This window comes from Mirounga leonina, unplaced genomic scaffold, assembly GCF_011800145.1.
Source record: "Mirounga leonina isolate KUSES-001 unplaced genomic scaffold, KU_Mleo_1.0 Mir_168, whole genome shotgun sequence".
Taxonomy (NCBI): domain Eukaryota; kingdom Metazoa; phylum Chordata; class Mammalia; order Carnivora; family Phocidae; genus Mirounga; species Mirounga leonina.
Window position 1 is genome coordinate 30,606,279 of NW_023270426.1, and position 22,220 is coordinate 30,628,498.

Consider the following 22,220-nt stretch of genomic DNA (forward strand, 5'->3'; position numbering starts at 1 on the left):
ATGGGAGTGATGTGTGTGCTTGTGTATATTTCCAGGCGCCAAAGCTACACAATAAAAGAATAAATTTGCTAGACATTTCCACCTTGAGTGTGCACATAATTCCTTGATATGTCTACTGGATGTGGAGGCAAGTATTATATCAATAAAATCATGGACCTGTAAGATTACTGCAGGGTCTCTTCAGCCATCAAGTGTCTGCTTGTTGGGCAACTTCCCACAGAGGACAGGACTTTGCTGAATGTAATGGAGGGTCCAGACACCACTGAGTTCTTGATCTCAAAGAACCATTCCGATCAGATGGGGAGACAAAGTTTGAAACACAGGGAAACCCAGCTCAAGTAGAAAAGGTAAACGATGGCAAAACCATGTTTAACTTCATCACCAATCTCTAGCAACCAGGGCAGTGTTGAGTACAAAGAAGCTGCCTCTACGTGTTGATTATGAGTTACTTCAGCTAATGTGTGCCGCATGTTCTATTTCTTTTTCCTTCCCATCTGCTTGCCATCCAATCCAAGGGGGATCCCTGTCAGATCCAAATCAGATCCCTTTTCTGCCTGGCTTATCTGTACTGCTAGGAAGTCCACCAAGTCACTCTTGTTGGCATCAGTACTGGTGTGACAGCTTGCAGCCAGCCCTCCCTGTTTCTAATTTAGTACATCCGTCTACAGCAGCTGTGTGCACTCCCAACACATGAAATCACCAGGGCAGTCCCTGAGTTTAAGGGGGAGAGGAGGAGCGGTAAGAATAAGGAAGATGCAGCTAAGCTGCACTCAGAAATAAGCCCAACTCCTTCAAGGTCCAACATGACTTAGGCCTTGTTTTACCGCTCCAACTTCACCTCATGTCCACTTCCTCTTGGCTCTCTCTGCTCCATTTTTATGGCCTTCTCTCGTTTCTTGAATATTCCAAATGTTCCCACAGTAGAGACTTAGACTCTGTTGTCCCTATCTTCGGGGACACTTAGCCAAGATCTTTGTGTGGCTGGTCCCTGGGATTTTAGACATCTTCAGAGAGGCCTGGTCTGACTAGCCAGTCTAAAGAGGTGAATCCTCTATTCCTAGATTCACACACACATTGTATACTTTTCTTCATAGTACTCATGGACACTCTCTACATTGCCTTGGTCATTGTTTTTTGTGTTGTTGCTTTGACCTCTTTCATCTGTAGTATAGATGAGAACAGTGACCTTTACGTCTTTGTCCACTGTCACATTCCTAGTCTCTGGCACAAGCAGGCCCTCAATATGGGTGTGAAAGAGTGTGTAACAGGGTACGCAGTATAGATTTTTTTTTTTCAATAGTCTGTACTCCATTATTATCAGGGAGAACATCCTAAGGGAAACAGATCTTAAACTGGGACTGGAAAAAATGAGAACATTTGGATAAATGAAGCAGACATGGAAGGGCATTTTAGGGCAAGTGATCAGGCAAACAAAGGCTTAGAGGTGGGAGTCATGGCCCAAGTGGTACCAGGAAGAGGTCTGCATGAGTAGTGAGGAAGGTATGCTCTGCAGACTGTCTCGGGTCAGCTTTCCGGGGAAGGGGTAAGCCAGCTAATGAAGGACCTGGAGAGACCGCATAGGACCAGACTCAACTGGAAATTGGGATCATGGAGGCTTCTGAGGAAGAATGTACCATTGGAAAAGGTGAAAGAATCTGCAGTGATTCGCACAACGAACAAAGGAGAGGAGAGCTGGAAGTCTTCCCCACAAGTGGGTCCCCAAGGCACACTGCTTATGATTTTTTATACCCCTTGTCAAAAGATATCAATTAGAGTTATTTTTCTTTGAATTAGTCTCCTGTGACTCCATCAGTAGGTCCTAAGCTTTGTAAAGGCAGGGTCTATGTGAATTCTCTATGGCATGGTGTTCAAAGTCTAGGAGGTGCATTTAAACATGTGACAGAACAAATGCATAGAGGATGGAGCCGGGTTACAGCAGAGGACATTTGGCAGAAGCTGGGCCTGCTGCAGTATTGAGAGGTCCTGTAGATGCCTGATGTTACAAGTGTGGAAAAAATGCAACAGCTTCAAAAACATTTCAGGGGAAATGCTCAGATGGATGTAGTGCTATATTAACTCCTGGAGATAAAAGACCAAGAAGACTCCAGGGTTTCCAGCCTGAGTGCTTTGGGATATGGTAATTCTACTGACCAAGGCAGGCAGCCGGGGAAAGACGGGAGAAGTAAGGATAAGAATGTTTAGATCTGTTTCATATGTGAAACATTCAAACAGAAATGTCCCATGAATAGTTAGTGATATGCTGCTCTAAATTTACCTGGATCATATACTGATATATGACAAATTCTGGCCAAGACCTTCTGGAATAATTCTCTCAAATCAGAACTACTGATTACAATGGCAGGCAAAGAGTAAGAAATAATAACTAGAAAAGGCATTTTCTAGTGAACATTTGTTTGAGAGATAGAGAATTTCAGTGGGAATCTCTGAGGCTTAGAAATATAACATAACCATCCGTTCAGACTGATAAAGCAAACAAAACCATGTCTTTCGGGAGTGAATCACCTTAGCTGGTTAAAGACTCAAAAGAGATGACAGCTTTTAATCTAAATAAATTCAGATAATTATTTGTACATCTTAGAAATAAACACTGCTGTGGTTCCATGGTACAACTCCTGATTTGTTGAAATTAATTAAATGCTACTGTAGCATAAGAAATTTATGCAGAGGACACTTTCATTCCCCAACTAATGATGCCAGGGAGTCTATTATTAAAGGATTTAAAAACCCTTTCCAGGGTCAAAACCCTGAACCTTATGATGGAATCTGAAGGGCCACTGAAACAAACATGCATGCATTCACCATCTCCAGGACAAACGGCTTCAGAGTTCCCCTGCTGACTTGAATAATCTGTCAGACTATAAAGATTCACAGAACTCCTGGCTACATAGGGGGTATGCTAAGTGTCATATTCCCCATAAACCGTTCTTATTGGTGTCATAAAATAACCTGTTCCTTTTCCACTCACCTTGAACTCTGAAGACCACATGATTCTTACTTCTTCTATAGTCAGCTTCTGAGTACCAAACACGACAGCCTGGCACTACCAATTTTGGAATTCTTTTGGAATCTGCTTTTTGACCAGGGCCCTAGTCCTCACCTGTCAAGCTAAGACACGAACCAAGAGTTGGAATTAAGAATTTGGGCTCTAACTTGAGTGTCTCTTGAGCCTTGCTGGTCTAGATGAGTCCCGCCAATCGTAGTTAACTCAAGCTGTGTATGACAGCATAGTGCCATGGTTAGATGCACCAGCCTTGAGTCATGCCCACCTGAGTGGTAATCTGGCTCTGGAGCTTGCTATCTGGGTCATCTTGGGCAAACTGAAGCATTCTTGTCATCAGTATCATTATCTCCTCAATTGGGACCATAAGAATACTTACCTCAGTGGGCTATTGTGAAGATTAAATGCAATGATGTAAGTTTAGTTCCTGACATAGCAAATGCCAGTAAGTAAGCAGCAGCTTCCAGGCTTTGTTGGTGTTGCTGTTTGTTCTGGGAATAAAGAAAAAGGCCCTTGTTCTCCTTTACCCTATTCAGATTATTGGATCAGGTTAGGTTATGGACTGGGGTGAGTAACAGGATGGAGGTATTATTTCTGTCCTGGGGAGAGTCTTGCTTCCCTGCATAAGGGAGCTAATCAGGATCCAGGAGATTCAAAGGGTGTTTCATGACAAAATAGTTCCCAAAATGGCAGCAGTATGCAATGCTTCCGAAATGCCAATCTTCTTAAGACTGAATCATTACAAAACTGTCCTCCTGTCTCTGAGTCTAGGTGGAAAACAGTAGTTATTTTACTCTCTGAAAATAGTTTATAGCTCCTAGGCTTCTCCACACCCATACTCAGTACAATGTACTTAGTACTAAGTCCCATTTGCTTAGTACCAACCCTACACAGATGCAGTGACTCAGTCCTCACCTGATGGGCTTGCTGTAAGAGCTCCATTCTCTCCTGAAGAATCTGACAGTCATACTCTCTGCTCTTCCTCAGCATCTGCCGCCGTAACTTTTCTACTGCTGTCCTCAGCTCCTCTTGCTGTTTTTCACTTAACAATTCACCAAACTTGATAACAGTTTCTTGCTGCAGAGCATTGTACAAAGTAGCTTCTAGTTCCTGGATTCTCTGGCAAACAGAATTAGAAAAGTCTAACTTTGGAACTTAGCATTGATGTGTGGAATGTGAACAGAGACACTTGCGTGTATGGGGGAGGGGGGTCACGCACAACTAATCTTACAGGATCATAGCAATATGATAAACTTCAAAGCTTGTCCAGCCTAACTACCATTTTGATAATCCCCTTTGTAAGATTCCCTAAATGTCATCGAGCTAACAATATGTGAACTTCTCTGGTGATGGGGAATTTATTCTTTTTCTTGGGATCTTGTCCATTTCATTTTGAGGAAGTCCTTACTTTGTTATAAGAACTGTATATCCTTCTATTCCCAAATGTAGCTGAGAATTAATTTGGCCTCTCTTTCATTTGACAGCCCTTCAGACATTTAGACATCTATCATGGTGGCTGTACTTTTAGAAATAAGCATTGAAAAGTGACCTAAGTTGGAATACTTGAAACTAGAGATATATTTCATGTACAAAAGGCCACCTCTCTTCCACAGGACACACCTATGAACTTGAAGATGGCTGTACAGTCTCCACATCTTAAAATACAGATTGGGAGATATGATCTAAAAATGGCCTAGAGTCTTCAGAATTGGATTGTTTTTTAATACTCTGAGATTTATAGCTGCTTTAGCTATAAAATGCCTCCTTGGTCTTCTCTGTTTTAGATGAAGAGTCTACTGCTCCTTATATCCCAGTTATTTTTTTTTTAACATGCTTCAGAGATAGCAGCCCAAACCTACAATCTTACCCCCTGTGACTTTGACAGAGGTGGATGGTCATGCCTGGGTAAGGGGTGTTTTCCTAGCTCTTGCGCTGGACTAAGCAGATCTCTTCTTTTTAACATTAAATGTGGTTGTCTGAACAAGTACTCAGTCATGGTTCACACGAACACACAGATGAACCCTATCATGTGTAGGTGGAGAAGGCAAGGATAAAAGGGTAGGAAGGGGGGGGAGAGGGCTTCCTTCTTGATTCTCCAGGGACCAACTCTCATTTTCTCCTTTCCCCATCAAATGGTGCTCAGAATCTCTTACTCATTTTGGAAGGGAAGACTAATTCATCTTTGTTACAAGCAGGGGCTTAGTGCTTCACTCTTACCCCCAAAGTGACCCAGGCTACTTCCAGGAAAGCATTATAAAAACCTCTACTAACAACTCGAAATGTTCCTCTTTTAAGTTTGGTCTTTTTCTCTTAAGTTATTACTGTGAATTAATGGGGCGGGGGGGGGGGGTGTGTGCAGCATATGGAAAGAAGACAGGCAAGTCATAGTCCAATATTAGGAATTATGTATTATGAGTTTGGTATGGGGAATGAATCAAATGTGCTCCTCAGTCAGCACAATGTTCTGTGGGAGAGAAAAAGGCACAGCCTATTTACCGAAGAGCCTTCCTTACTGTGGCTGGATTACGGTAGTGAAGGCCACAGGGTTTGGAGTCAGACCTGAGCACTACCTGCTTGCTTTGTCAGGCAGAATTCTTTCACTCTCCAAGCCTTCATTCTCTCCTATACAATATAGGAATAATCAGATTACCTATACCTCTCAGGGTTGTTGGGAGAAATATGTGAAGTAAAAATGTACATAACAGACATTTTAAAGGCTCTATCATTCTACCACTACATTAGGCTCCCAAACCATTGGATTTTATTTAATAAAATTTCTCTTTAATCCACAGTACCATCCAATCTGTCCTTCATTAAAGCATTTTATAATAACATACACTTAATTTTTTTAAATGAAGCATAATTAAAAAGTTATTATAACAGGATTATTATTATAACAGGAAAGAGGGAGGGATGCATTTGTTCTAAAACCGGAATTAGAAACCACTGAATAAATGAGTTTTATGTCGTGGTCTATTCAAGCACTTGGCATGACAAACGAACCAGGATGCTTTACTCTGCAATAGAGAATTGTGAACTCTCTGGGTGTCTTTAGTGCTTGCTGTACCTACCATATATGCTTGGTCGAGAGCTTGTTTTCGGTAGTCTAGTTCTTCCTCTAGATAGCCTTTTATTTTGCAGAATTGTTCCTATAAGAAGGGGGCCATAATGATAAATAGAAAGAGTCAATTGAGTTTACTAGCAAGTGATATATAAATTGTACTGATTAATGTTTTCTCAAATTCCACTGCAAGACAAGTCACTAGCATTTGTAGGGTCATAGATTTTGTCTGTTAGGGAAATAGTTCAACTTTAATAGCCTCACACAGGGAATGTGAAAATCAATGGAAAGAAGTATAAAAGATACAGTGACCAATCCACATGGAATGCTTTAAAGGATTTTTATGCCAATCCAAAAGTACATGGTTAAGGACAGATTTGATTTTGACAAGGTAAGTTAGTAACTAGTAAGTATATCTGTGCCAATATATTGGGAGAGTCTATTTTTGTAAGAATGTTTAGGAATGCACAGTGGTATAATAAAACAATTATTCAAAATTATCTGTGTACAACTAGCAAACACAAAGATGGATAATGATTTAGAGAATGGGGGTGTCACTTAATGAGAGCACTTTGCTCCTGCCACAAAACCCGGACGAGCTGGGACTTCAACCTAAAGTTCCCACGCTTTTTTCAAGTTTTGTTTTTGTTTTTGTTTTCTTTTAAGGTAAACAGTTCTTGTCACATGCTTTGACTTTAGAGTCTAACCTTTTGGCAAAATAGAAACTCTGTGTAAAATATAAGCAAATGATGTGTGAGCTGTCACATACTATGTAAATACAAGTTGTTCTTATTATAGGATTCCCTAGCCTGATAGGAATCACTACCTGTTTTTTAGTAGTAATAATACTAATGACAGTACAGTTATAAAATTCTACGTATTCCCGTAAATTATAATCAACAATTCCTATGCTTGGGGATTTAAAAAAATTTTTAATTGTGGTAAAACACACACAACATAAATTTTACGCTCTTAACCGTTTTTAAGTGTACAGTTCAGTAGTGTTAAGGATATTTACATGGTTACGCAGCTAATCTCCGAAATGCTTTTCATTTCGCAAAGCTGAAACTATACCCCTTAAACAACAACGCCCCAATTTCTCTTCCTTTTAGCCCGACAGCCGTCGTTCCTACTTTCTAGGAGTTTGACTACTCTGGATCCTTACGTAAGTGGAATCATCCAGTATTTGTCTTTTTGTGACTGGCTTATTTCACTTAGCATTATGCCCATGTTATGTATGTTACAATTTCCTTCCTTTTAAAAGCTTGGATAATATTCATTGTATGTATAGACCACATTTTGCTATCCATTCATCCACTGATAGACATCTGGGTTGCTTCCACATTTAAGCTATGTGAATAATGCTGCTTTGAACATGGGTGTACAAATATCTTTTTGAGACCCTACCTTCAGTTATTTTGGGCATATGCCCAAACGTGGTATTCCTGGATTGGATGGTAATTCTATTTTGAATTTTTTCAGCAACCACCACAGTATTTTCCTTAGAAGCCACACACCATTTCACATTCCTACCAGCAGTGCACAGGTTCCAATTTCTCCACATCCCCACCAACATCTAACTTCTGTTTTTTTGATAGTGGCCATCCTAATGAGCATGAGGTGGTTTGGAGATTTTTTAAATCAGAGTTACATTCATCATTTCTGTACTTTTTACTATGACAACATATGGTGGAAAAATTGTTTAGCCTAAGGAAAAAAACACCTAATTGAATTCTCTTCAGCATTAGTTTTAGAAATATTATAAAAAATACAACATATTTTTGAAGAATATAACTTGAACTTGTGGGTTACTTCCAGGAATTTTGTTCCATAGTCTGTACACAAAATAATGGGAAGCTGCACACTTCCATCAGTGCCAGATAAAACTGGTAGAAAATGGTTGTTTTCCATTTGCCTTGTCAAGTTTTCTTCATTTTTATGATACCTCGTCTTTGTACTCACCATGTCACTTTCCAGTTCCATCATTTTCTGGTGTAGGGCAGCCTCAGCTCCTTCAATTTGCTGGATCCACTAAGGAGTAAACAAGACAAAACAGTCTACATGATCGCTTGAGATGGTGTACACCGTGCAGTCTACTGAGTTGTTTTGTCTCTTCCTCTCATATCTTAGGAAGCAGATGAGGAGTGAGTGAAAACTTGGTGCATTTTCTCTCTTAGTTCAGGAAATACCGATTTTCATTCACTCATTCATTCATTCATTCATTCAGCAAATGCATTCCTTGACGCCTACCACGTGTCAGGCCCTGCACTAGATACTAGAGTTTTGATGGTAAGACCCACATGTTTTTTTGCCCTCATTACACAACACCAGAGGAGGCTTTCCTGGAAGTGACAACTGCAACTGAGTCTGATGAATTCGAGTCCGAGATGATTAGGCAAAAATGATGGGAAGATTCCAAGCAGAAGAGACATCCAGTTCTCCATGGTTGGGGGAAACATGATGGAAGAAAGAAGGCCAGGTGAGACCGGAGAAATGGCAGTTTCTCAGTGTTTGAAACTGCCCACAGCTAAGTGTTGAAGAACCATTTTTGTTGAGTGGAGACATTTTAATCACATTAAAAAAACCTACCTTTCCTAACACTTAGAATATATCATCCTGTTACATGGCACTGATGTTAACATTGATCAGCACCCTGAGTAAAATTAGATTTTGAATAATATGGCATGAGCTTACCACATATTTGGTTTAATAGAACAAATTATTATAATGGGTCTCTCCCAAGTTAAACGTAAGCTTATCCCTTAGGGAGGCAGCTGGGCATAATAATCGTGGGGGTTCTAAAGGCACATCACCTTGGGTCTAATCCCAATTCTAGCTTTTCATGGCTTGCTTATCTCATCTAAGCCTCGACCTCTTTTCTATGAAATAGGGTTAATAATTTGAAGATTAAAGGATGCAATTAATGTTAGGCACTATTCACAGTGGATTGCATGTACAGGGTACCCAATAAATTCTAGTTTTTGGTTAACATTTATTTTTGTACTTCTACACTGTTAGAAGTTAACATTTATTTTGTACTTCTACACTGTTAGAAGTTTGAAAACTTGGTGCATTTTCTCTCTTAGTTCAGGAAATACCGTTTTTCATTCACTCATTCATTCATTCATTCATTCAGCAAATGCATAGTTCAAACTAGAGAAATGTCTAGTCTCACTACTAGACATTTCTTTTTTAGTTTGTGATAAATTATGTGATGCACTGAGCATTTTTTCTATACGCAAAGGCCTTGACATTCACAAGGCGACACCATGCCCAACAGCCTCTTAGGGGAAAGAAGAAAGAAGAAATTCCCCGGGGAGACTGGAGGGGCTACTCCCTCAGTTCTTGTACACACCCGTGGTTTCCCCTTGAAGCAGATTTCCGTCAAAAGTCATGGGTAAATAGCCTCATAATGCAATTGTATACCATCATGCTTTATTAAAATGCTTCCTTTCACTTGCTGCCCATTTATCATTGAGAAGCAAATTCTCTTCTAAACAGTGTTTTTAAGAGTACAGTAAGTTGAAGCAGTTCAGTCATGGGCTCCAGACATAGATTTTTGTGTTTACTCGAAGCCCTTATAACCTGTGATGCAGGACAAGTTACTGAAGCCCACATCTCAGTTTCTTCATGTGTAGAATGCAAAGAGTGGATGAATATAGGACAGTTGTCAACGACAAGGAGATTTGTGCAGTACCTGGCCCATAACATATTCTCATGTTCTCACTTAAGGTCACAGCTCTTATATATTTTTAAGACAGAGAGAGCACGTGCGCGCACACAGGCAGGGGGAGGGACAGAAGGAGAGGGGGAGAGAGAATTTCAAGTCAACTCCCTCCTGAATGTGGAGCGTGATGCGGGGCTTGATCCCATGACCCTGAGATCATGACCTGAGCCGAAATCAAGCGACGCTCAACCAATTGAGCCACCCAGGTGCCCCTGCTCTTGCTATTTTTAATACAAAGTCACTAGAGGATTTACTTGTTGGAAATTTGTCTAGGTTCAATCTCTGGTTATAGTTTATATTCCTAGACAGCAGAATGCTATTCAAAGTTGCAGTATCAGAAGCTTCAAGGTTGACATTTAGAGTTCCTGGGAGATAGAAATGTTCATTTGTGAATCCCAAAGGTAGGAGGGGACTTTAAAACTTGTGAATTGTAAAGATCTGCACAAAAGGTAATTGCCCAGACTATGAGCACTTTGAGGACAGGCCTGTGTCTTATGCATCTGGTTCTTTCACTTAGATCTTCAGCGCTAAGCACACTGTCATCACTCTGTACATGTTCAACTGGAGGTAAATGGAGGCATGAATTAATTCACCAAAGCTCTAAAAGAGCAGGTCCTATGGGCTCCACATAGGGTACCTCTTGCTTTCAATAGGATGCTTAAGGGGAATTTGGGTGCAGTGGTTAAGAAGATCATGGACTCTGCAAATAGACTGCTTGAGTATGAATCAATCCGGATTCCATCATTTTCTAGCTGTGTGACTGGGGCAGTTACCTACCTTCTCTGTGCTTCAGATTCCTCATATATGAAATTCCTCACATAGAACAGTCATACCAAGACTTTGGCAATTAGAACAGTGCCAAGTGCAAAAGAAGCACTATGCAAGTGTTAATTATGGTCAAGTTCAAGCTGCACCACACGCCACACAGGGCAGGGAATGGAAGATTTTCTTCCAACAATCTAAGCAAATGCAAGGCACACAGACCTATTTTTCCTTTTCTTTTTTCCTATTCCTATTTTCTTTTCCATTTCCCTATCCTTTCCTTCATGTCCCGAATCCTTGCCTTTTACAGAAAGGCAAGTTTTCTTGGTATTCCTAAACTAAGGTGACTTTTCTTGCAATAAAGAATTGTAGCCCTTTATGAGTCCAACTGAATGAGACACTCTGGCTTTTGCTGCCAAATGACTGTAGCAGACCTGGGAATACAGACTGTGTTTTCTTCATCCAACTGGATGTCACTGGAACACTGTCCTGTGGACATTCACGATCACTTGTTCCTTCAGTAAACAGTTGTTGACCACCTGTTAGATGTGCTGGGCTATTGTGAAAAGCTAGGCAAACAAAGTGGAGTAAACAGATACCATATTTGCCCTCATGGAGCTTAAAGTCTAGCGGTAGGTGGTTGGGGGCGTATAACAACAGCAAAAAATGAGCAGCCCTGTTATAGTTGTTAAAAGCCATAGTAGCAGATGCAGAAGTCACTGTGGAAACACAGAGAAAAAAACCACCTAACTGGCCTTGGGTGAATAAGAAGGCTTCCCCACACAGGGGCATGTCTAATGGTTCAGATTTAGCCAGACCAAGGTAGAAAAGGAAAAAGGGATTATCTTCTAAGCAAAGAGAACAGTGTAAAGGACCAAGGGATGGTAACAGTGATAGAGATGGAGAGAGAGACAGAGACAGAAGATCAGGGCCCCAGAAGCATTTGTGTATGGCTGGACCTTTGCTATGGACCAAAGAAACAAGTGGGATCCTGGAGAAGCAGGTAAGGGCCAGATCCTCGGGGCCCTCATGGCAAGTTCTGGATTCTGGACGTTATGTTAGAGATAATGTGGTGCTATTAATTTGTTGTGGAGAGGGAGAGTGATACATCTGTAATTAAAGCATAAATTAAGTTTTTTATTTTATTTTTTTTAATTTTTGTTTTTATTTATTTATTTTTTAAAGATTTTATTTATTTGACAGAGAAAGACACAGCGAAAGAGGGAACACAAGCAGGGGGAGTGGGAGAGGGAGAAGCAGGCTTCCTGCCGAGCAGGAGCCCGATGCAGGGCTCGATCCCAGGACCCTGGGATCATGAGCTGAGCCGAAGGCAGACGCTTAACGACTGAGCCACCCAGGCGCCCTCTAAGTACGTTTTTTACAAAGCAAATCCCAGATATCATTTCACATGTAAATACCTCAGTATATATCCCTAACAGAAAAGGCCTTTAAAAAAAAATCCTTAATTCAAAGACCATTTTTATACCTTGCAAAATGAACATGAACTCCTTTTGTTATATAATTCCTGATCCATATTAAAATCTCCCCAGCCGTCAGCAAAGTGTCCTTTCTTCCACACTTGGTGTCCTTGAATCCGATCCAAAAAAGGATCATTTTACTATTTCTTAAGTAACTTTTTATTTTATAGCAGTCCTTGCCTCTCCCTACATTGTTTTCCCTTTATGTCATGGTATTGTTCGAGTAACTCAATAAATCATTTGACCTGGAGGATTCCCTTACTTCAGACTGGAGAAAGCAGATCACTTGCTTGTTTATGGTTTCATTTAATTTATAACAAACTCTTTATGCATTTAGGAATTAAGAAAGCATTTCAAGGAATTTATACAGTTGTCATTTTATCCAACCATGTACACGAGCCTCTCAAGTAAATGCTGATTCTCGCGACACCCTGAACATAGCCAGTCATCAAGCTTCTCCACTTGGCTCTTTCCTTTGTCTCTCTCCCTACCATTTACCAGGTTTCGACACAAGGGGGCCAGAACACACTCAGTGTTGCTCTTCTGCCAGTCCCCAGGTTGGGCTTTCTGAATGTGACTGCAGTGAGCCACCACTGAATTACACAATCAGTTCCGGACAACTGGTGTGTATGCAGCCAGGGAAGAGCGCATAAAAAGAGCCAGGCGCCATTTTACCACCTCTCAACGAAACCCTTCTTTACAGCTGTCCCAGCTTGGGAGGGATTGTTTGGATAATGTAATCCAGAAAGTGTTCCATTTTTTAACAGACTACAAAGCAAGAATTATCCACCCACCCCAGATCAGTGTGTAGACTTTTCTTTTGTGTGTTCTCATTCTATAGGGGTTATATTACCCTGAAAAAAAAAAGATACTTATTAGGTATTCAGTAACACAAAGTCATGTGCAAAGAGAATGTCCTTCAACCCTACCCGGGTCTTTAGGTGTGAAGTCAGACATTGAGATGGTTTGAATGTTAGTTTGATATATTACCTTTTCTGCCAGGGACAGCACAGTGCTGGCCTGAATTATGGCCACTTGTTCTTCATTTCTTAAGTTCTGCCAAAAGAGAGGGAGGGAGAGAGAGAGAGAGAAAGAAAATAAGCTGAAGACAGTTACGATATTTGCACTATCTGCCTAACAGCCTGCCATAGATATTACTGCAGGTGCATGTATGTAACGTAACAGATGTTCTATTCTACTTAGTTCAGATGTTCTATTCTACGATTCTGAACAAAAAGTTCATTCGAAACATGTAAAAGGACATTAAATGTGATTTTTTTTTTAATATCTCTAATACTGACTTGCTTTTGTGTTTCACTGTGAGCATACTTAGCTAATGGTCAGGTTATGAGAAAAGCAGAAACCAAAATGAAATAACAAGTAATCTTTTCATAGTGGTTTGATGTGATTTAATTGATTCTCTTCTCTCCTCTGATGATTTTTCAAGGCAAAAAATGGGTGACTCCTCCAACTTATATGCATCATTCCCATAGTATCTCAATGAATGTTCCTCCCACTGAATTAATATGCCTTGACCCTGCCTGGAAGGTGTTTTTAGAAAAAAAAGAGATTATAGTTTCCTGGTCCATTTTTATGGGGCTGCCACCAACCCTACTATTTAGCAGCAGTTGCAACTGCATGACTGATTAATTTCATGCTAGATGGCTCCAGGCAACAGAGAGAAGGTAATTAGCTTTAATCACTGCAGATGTGGTCGGCATTCAAACGTGAAACCAGCCCATGAAAAGCACTTCACCAGTTCCCGTTTCTGCCTTCTAGAGATCCTTACAACCCCTCAACCAACTTGTTTGATAAATGATTGATTCTCTTCAAGGAGCTACATCCTTAAGTGAACGTGGCTTCTCACTTGCTATTATTTTACACATGATGCCCTGGCAAGTATTTCTTGCCCCTCTTTGGGCAAATTCATATATTTACTGCCCTTAATCAATTCATTACTTACCCCATTATCACCCAGGATATCAAGCTGCTTTATGAGATCAGGGATGTTCACATCCTGCAACATCAAGGAGACACATTCAAATCAAAGACACAAAGGCGGCTTACTATTCTATCACTGCTTGACCCGTAACTTTGAGAAGATATTTTAAGACCCATACTTCCTTGGGTTGTTTTCAATCAGGCACACGTGGTTTTATGTTTTCACCCTGCTTCTTCCAAGTTGCGTGAACCTGGGCAGACTACTTAACAGTTCATTCTCAATTTCACCGGTTGCAAAATACCTCCTTCATAGGCTGATCTTAAGGATAAAGGGATGGTATGTGAAAGAGTCTAGGATATAGTAAGGACTTGGAATTCTTTCATTAAAGTTTTTTCTTATTAATTGACAATTTTTTTGAATTATGATAAATTGTAGGTATAAAGAAAAGTAACAAGTAATAAATATAATCAACTAATTTCATTCTAATTAATGGAATTCTGACCTGGCTGAGATTTTGATTGCCACATAGAAAACTAGAGTACCTTCCATTTTTTAGCATTAATTTCATGCTATGGAAAATAGCTCATTTTAACTATATTTCTTGAGTCAGTTTGAAGCAGCTGAACTCCATTTGAAAAAGTTCCCCTGCATATAAATTTCATCCACCAGAGTAGGTTGTTTGTGATTTATCTAAGAAAAGTATCTAAGGAAAAGACAAAGTAGAAGTCCTTTTCATTTAATTAGAGCTGAATAAAGAAAAAACCCAACAAACTGCTCTGGTTTACAAATTTTGGGGCAGCCCAGGAAGGACAGAAGTTTAAACACCCTGAAAGAGGTTTAGGATGGAAAATAAGGAAGCGCAATTTTACTACCTAATTTTCCTCCCACTTTTTACTTCATTAGTACACCTCTCTCCTCTTACTCACAACCAGACCCCTACCACCGGGAAGGGGGAGGTCTAGCTCAGTTTCACAGGTAGAGAGAAGGCAACGAAAGCAGGTATTATCTGGCAGCTCAGAGTGGGAGCAGGGAGGGCCATGCACAAGGTCAAGGAGAGACCAGGAACAGCAGGAGGCTTCCCAGCTTTCCCTGCGGGATAGAGACCCACCATGTGATTGCATTACGTTGAAGGACAATATATTTTCCAGGAGATGGGGCCACCTCCATTCAACCTTAATGTTTAAAATGGATCCCAATATCCCTAAAGACAGAATTACATTTTATCTAAATGAACAACATGTTAGAAATCATAAGTCCTTCCAAAAGAGAAATCTTCCCTAAATTAAACGTAATCAAAAGAGATGGTGGGCTAGATGATTTTAAGGTCTCTTCCACTGCCAAAATTCCAAGATTATGAATCCCACAGCACTTAAGTCAGCATAACAAAGGGACTTGACAAATATTTTTTTATCTGCTATACTTGAAATGTGCTTCTCAAAGTACTGATATTTTATTATTTAATATTTCCCCTAGATAATTAAGGGTAATTATCTTAATATTTTGAATCTGTATCTTCTTTACCCTACTCTGTTCTTAATAATCATGATTTCCTGTGTTCTCTGCTGTTACCATTCATACATCTGTCACACATCTTTTTTTTTAATTTTTTAAAAAAAATTATGTTAAGGAGGCTCCAACGCCCAACATGGGGCTCAAACTCACGACCCTGAGATCAAGAGTGGCATGCCCTACTAACTGAGCCAGCCTGGCACCTAGATGCGACTCTTTTCAGTTGCTACATAGTTGGTATCAAAATAACATCCAGTGACTGAAAAACAAAAGTGATCAATAACCTCCCCTTTTCCAATTCCCAGTTTCTCTACTTTTTACAAACACAAAAAATTGAGTATCTGCCTACCTTGACACCTTCTTTCATACAGTAGATCTGTAGAGCACTCACACCATCAGAGAATGGGTGAATTTGTAGATTAAATGGAGGGGATCGTCTCTCTCTTTCCTTGAAATACAGTGAAGAATATATGGGAATTAAAAAAAAAAAAAGCAACAACTGATTAAACACTAAACCAGTTGTCTGTGCTCTCTCTTTATGCTATTGCAGTAGTTTATCAATGTCATGTGGCCAAAAAAAAAGAAACACAAGATGTTCATGCTTCAATTTAATGGAAAAGAACTGACTGATCAACTAAGAGGTATGGTAGGAGAATTTACAGATGGTGTTATTCAGTCTTGCAAATTTTTTGGTCAGAGAAATGTTGGAAGTGAAGTTCCCATTTAAACTATATGAATATTTAGAGCTTTCAGGTGTCACAGAGAATGGTCTTTTGATCATGAAGTCTTATGGCTGCTAACGGCCTTTTGCATATTCAATCCACTCAAGTTTTACGATGAAGATATGTGAACTACTAAAGAGGACTTCGCTCTTCCTCACTGAGGAACACCAACTGCTAACTCTATCCAGATCTAATTTGAAAAAACCTCAAAAAGAAACCCCTGGCAAAATAACAGAGTTATCAAATGGGAAATTTTCTTATCTTTCGTATCCATATACATTCAGTCAGATTCTAAGCCAGATTCTTTTTTAAAAAAATATTTATTTGAGTAATTTCTCCCCCCAATGTGGGGCTAGAACTCATGATCAAGAGTTGCACACTCTTCTGACTGAGCCACCCAGGCGTCCCAAAGAAGTCAGGCTTTTTCATTTTTATTTTTCTTAGAGAGGGAAAGGGAGTGGGGAGGGTCAGAGAGACAGAGAATCTTAAGCAGGCTCCACCCCCAGTGTGAAGCCCAACATGGGGCTCGATGTCAAACCTGAGATCATGACCTGAGCCGAAATCAAGAGTAGGACTCTTAACTGACTGAGCCATCAGGCACCCCTGTTTTTTTTAAATTATTTTTTTTAAGTAATCTCTACACCCAACATGGGGTTTGGACTCATGACCCTGAGATCAAGAGTCACATGCTCTACTGACCGAGCCAGCCAGGTGCCCCCCACCGGCCAGATTCCGTGTGATACAATTAAGATCTGATTTGACTGATATGTTTTACTTAAAAAAAAAAAAAAAGACTGAAATTTGGTCAGGTTAACCAAGGTATTTCCTAAAACAAGTTACCTTGCTTCTTAGCCTTTTGCGTAAGTGCACTATAGATTAAAAAAGTTTACTCATGAATTCAAGTGTATAACAACATATTTTTGTATATAGCACAATTTGAAATATAATTCTTGAGGTAACATTTTTATGAGTCAGAATTCAATGAAGGATGGAAATGATTATTTTAAAGCTATGAAATATTGATGAAGTTTGAAATCTATTACGTAAATTATTTAAAAATTATTCATTCTTGTTCTTAAAGGCAATGGTGTCGAAAAGTACAGTAGCTGAGCAGACAATTCTTTTTTTTCTGAGCAGACAATTCTGACTTGCATCAGTGCTTTATCACTTATGGTCCCAGGTTTTGGGCAAGTTATTCAAGCTCAGTTGCCTCATCTCTAAAATCTTGATTATGGTTGTGAGGGTGAATGAGAGTAGGCATCTGAAATGCTTAATTTAGCACCTCACACATAGGATGTGTTCAGTGCATGTTAATTGTTACAATTATTTTTATTATCATTATTATCATCATTTCCTTACTTCTAGCTCTAGGTTTCGAAACTCCAGCAGCTCATTCTGGTCTCGGGCATCCTGTAGTTCTTGTTGTAACCGGTGATTTTCTGCCTCCTGTTTTTCTATCTAATAAAGTAAATCCTCAAGTTAGGTGAACATTGCAAAAACCGTCTACAATTTAGCAAAGCAAGCATGGAGAGCACTCATTTAGTTGGTGAATAAATCATCCAGGCCGTGAAAAAAAAATCCCAAGTAGATATGAATAAAATAAGTCTTGGGCTTTCTTTCTAGTTATCCTTTGGTTGACTTTTTTGTGTCATAGAGGAAAATGCTATAAGACACCTGCATTCATTGAGATAACATCTGGGGAGCCTCTGAGTTAGTGAATCTGAGAGTACTGTGGGTCAGGGACGGTGTCCTGGCACTGCCTTCAATGGTGTACATAGTGGAGACCGACACCTCTCGTTTCTGGAGTTACAAATGGTCAGAAAAATTTTATATAGATAGCTGTGATCATATACAAAACTTTACTGCGTTCCAGTTACCCACAGAATAAAGCCAAACTCGTCAATATGGAATTCAAAAACCTTCATACTCTGGTCAGCACCTAGCTTTCTGGCCTTAAATATTCTCACGGTCATCTCTGCACACGCACACACTCACATGTGATCACACACACACAAGAATCTAGAATGCCCCATCTACCCTGTGGACTGACTGCCAGGAGCTGTGTCTTTGTTCATCTTTCTGCCTAAAAGGGGTTCCCTCCATTTCCTTTTCTATATGAGGAACTGCTACTCTTCCTTGAACACAGAACTCTAACATTCCCTACCAAAAGAGGCTTCCTTTGTCTACCCATTTAGAAGTGACACCTTTTCCCTGTATTTTCCTGTAAGATTTCTCCTATAACCTGATAAAGCGTGGAATTAAGTTAGTTGTGTAAAACATGCCTCACCCTATAAGACAGGCCCATGTCTACAAGGGATCAAAACATTTTCATGATCTATAATAGGTTTGGGGCTGCCTTGGGATTTTAGCTGTGTGGGTGGGCCTCACACACAGGAACTATTTAAAATCTTGAATTTAGAAACAAAAACCCAGGGGCTTTTTATCATAGGATGACTCTTACTTTCCCAAGTATACCCACTTGAAGTAGGATGTTTAGCTTTATTGTCACTGTGGTTTTCTTTTAATCATAGAAGCTTGAGCCCCTTAATTCCCCATTTATTCCAAAGAAATCAAGACTGAAAGAAAGCAGATAGAAGATGTAATGGGAATTAGTTTTTAGGTGTAAAGAAATGTAGTAACACTTAATACTGGGCATCTCTAAGACTACTAAAAACCTCTTTTTCTCATAGCCTCAGGATATAGAAAAATTATAGGAAAATAAAGATGGGGAAATAGTGAAATATTAGTGACATTAATCAATGCAGTCAAATTTTTTTACACATAGATTTAGATTTACATTCAGATATTTGTGGTCACGTGAACTTTCAAAAGTTTTAAGAAATTGACTTAGATCCCAAAGAGATTCTACCTAGAATCTTGAATGTGGATCCAAGATGGGATATTTGGGGAGATTTCTGGTTTGGGCAGTTAACACTGGCAATTAGGTCAGTGGCTCACAGGTTGCAATTCACAGACCAGGACCAATGTGTGATGAAGTTTCTTTATAGGGACCCCCCGCCTCTCTGAGAGTACCAGGTCTCAATCCTGGAAAACCCACCCGCCCTCTATACATATGCACTGTCTCTTGTCATTCAGAAAGCGAGGTAGGCTAAGGACTTTGCTAGACCAGAGGGGAGGGAGGATAAAGCATCTTCTTTCCCTTCTCGTGCTTCCAAAAGTGTTGTGGTTAATTTTTGACTTGCCAAGGCTACTGAATATTGGTAGAAATAATCCTAAAATAATTTCTACATAACAACTGGATGAACCTACAGAATTATTTCCCTTATTCAAATGGGCTTTCAAAGTCTGTTTTTTCCCCAAGCATGATTTATTTTGTAATCTTTTCACTAGATTTATGGAAGGTAAACACTAAAGACAAAACCACCTTAAACTTAAAATGATCTCTGTGTGTATTTCATTGTCTCAATCAAAAGCCTATGTTCAGATAACCAAATTAATTGTATCTATTGAGCCTACACCATGCTTTTGCATTCTTGATTTGTTGAGCAACCTCCGGAACGTGCTGTTTTGTGCCGTGGATGCATCTTTTAAAATGTTCTCCCCTTAAAAAAAGAGTATACATATATATATATATATATCTGTATATAAATAGCCAAGATCAGCAAAACGATTAAAAGTGAGAACAGTCTATGCTAGGTTGCAGCGTGGTCTTGGAGTCATAGTCTGTCACTGCCTTGCACAAAATAACAAGTCCTATTCGTAGTGTGCTTTTAGTAGATGGCCAACCACATAGGATGTGTGCACGTGTGGGTGTGTGTATATATATATATATATATGTACAGCACACAGACAGTATATATATATATACGGTAAACAAATCAGTAGGCGTCAGGGATCACAACCTCTCGAGTCAGCACAACACCAGCACAGAGCCATGCACACGGGCCACTAACTGATGGTGATGGCGGTGACAGGGATGCAGTTGAGCACGCAGCAGGGGAGAGCGCAGCGCCGGAAAAGCCTCCCCTTCCCTGAGCCCCTGTGCCACTCCTGAGGGGACCCCCTGCTGCTCCTGGATCTCTCATCATTTTCTCCTCTGCCCCACTAGGGTGTTGGCGCCCAACATACCTTTTCTAAAAGCTCCTGGTTTCTCTTAATGAAAAGTTGTTTATCTTCTACCCAGTGTGAGTCCTGTTTGACAAAGAATATTGCGCAGTCAGCATTTCGGAGTGGCACGGGAGAGCCTGTGTCGACAAACCACTTGGCCAGAGCTGTCTCCTCTCACCCAGTTTGTTGGCCGGCCGGTGGCTGGTAAATGACACCCACCCCTTGTCATCCGCTCCTTCTTCAAAAGACATCGGGGCCAAAGTTGCCAGGAAAATTTCACCCCCTTCTCATTGACACTCACTAAGCTCTAACTTTTTCAGTCTGAATAATCCAGGACCAGCCTTCCGGGGACTCAGAAGTGACCACACAGGCAAAAAGTGAAAAGGGTCAGAATGCACACAGGCTAGATACATATGGATGGAAAACATTAAAATGCAGAACCATAAATGTAGCATAGAGGCAAAGAATGCAGCTCGAGGGGCGGGTCTTTGTCTCAGCAGCTTGTGACCACTCTAGGCTATTTGTACAGGGCTCCTCTTCATCTGCCATTCTCTCTTGCCCAACCTCATTCGTGTTGTAGCAGGGGGTTCACGCTCTGGCCAGAAAAACACCAGGGACAGAAACATCGAGTTGAACATTCTGACAGAGTTTGAGAAAGGTCACTGTGGAGAGCCAAGCTGTGTCCCGGGTGCGGCCCATGCACAGGGGCTGTAGGACAGTCGGACGGGATTGTGTGCATCTGCAGAAGAGCCAGCAACCCGATGCCTACCTGCCCTTTCTGAGCCAGGGTCGCTTCCAGATCTTCAATTTTGGCTTTATACCTTAGCACCTCTGCTTGGAGCTGTTCTTGAGCCTAGTGAAATCAAAATTCCAGAACTCAGTAAGTAAAATGGTAACTCAGTATTTTTCCTTCCCTTATGTTCCTTGATCAGAACTCAACAAGGGAGAAAAAAAAATTTTTTTTTCTATGATCAAAGGACCTTTTAAAACTCTTTTTAGGATTGAAATTCTTGCCTAAAACTTTCCGTGGTTCCCTTTACCATCAGGTTAAAATTCAAAGTCTTTAGGTGAGATGTGAGAACTCCCATTATATTTGCAATCTTTTCCGCACTACTCATCAACAAAGTTCACCCCTGATCTGCTGGTGATCTCCTTATTTCCTAAATATGCCTTGTAACCCTCCCCACTTCTCTCTTATTTGAATAAATTCCTCTTCTGGAAATCCTTCTCCCATTTTGCCTCTCCCAAAACTTGCCATTCTTTCAGAGCCAACTTTGCCCTAAATCTAAATCTAGATCCAGATGTATGTATGTATGTATGTATGTATGTATGTATGTATGTATGTATGAATGATGTGTATGTGTGTCGGGGGGTGAGTGTGTGTATCAGCATTTTTGGACACTGATCTTCTATGGAGCAACCTTACTTCATTTCTTTTCAGATTCTCTTGTATTCTCCCTACATAGGACCTTATTTTCTGTGAAAAATTAGTGGGTTTTTTGCTTTTTGCCCATACACATATTTTTTACTTATCTTAAGATCTCGATAGGTTCTTTAGTGTAATGTGGAATAAAGTCAGCAATGGCAGGTATCCTTTCTTTTTCTTCTTTCCTTCCTTCCTTCCTTTTTCTTTTTTTAGAGGGAGAGAGGGTGGGGAGGGGCAAAGGGAGAGGGAGAGAGAGAACCTCAAACAGACTCCCTACTGAGAAGCCCAATGCAGGGCTCAATTTTACAACCCTGACAACATGACCTGAGCCGAAATCAAGAGTTGGATGCTTAACACTCTGGAAAACTGTATGGAGGTTCCTCAAAAAGTTGAAAATAGAGCTACCATATGATCCAGCAATTGCACTACTGGGTATTTACCCCAAAGATACAAAAGTAGGGATCCGAAGGGGTACGTGCACCCCGATGTTTATAGCAGCAATGTCC

At 40.3% G+C, this 22,220-nt stretch overlaps 1 protein-coding gene across 1 annotated transcript in view; it reads right to left on the reverse strand.

The window, feature by feature from the left end:
• JAKMIP2 (janus kinase and microtubule interacting protein 2) overlaps window positions 1-22,220 on the reverse strand; it is a 162,184-nt gene that overhangs the window by 15,592 nt on the left and 124,372 nt on the right. Inside the window, exons 11-19 of the mRNA XM_035014411.1 lie at window positions 21,058-21,141; window positions 20,310-20,372; window positions 17,580-17,678; window positions 15,848-15,946; window positions 14,011-14,064; window positions 13,038-13,103; window positions 8,043-8,111; window positions 6,091-6,168; window positions 3,935-4,138 (exon numbers count right to left, since the gene is read on the reverse strand). Coding sequence (XP_034870302.1) covers window positions 3,935-4,138; window positions 6,091-6,168; window positions 8,043-8,111; window positions 13,038-13,103; window positions 14,011-14,064; window positions 15,848-15,946; window positions 17,580-17,678; window positions 20,310-20,372; window positions 21,058-21,141 — 816 coding nt within the window. The remainder of the gene's footprint in view (window positions 1-3,934; window positions 4,139-6,090; window positions 6,169-8,042; window positions 8,112-13,037; window positions 13,104-14,010; window positions 14,065-15,847; window positions 15,947-17,579; window positions 17,679-20,309; window positions 20,373-21,057; window positions 21,142-22,220) is intronic.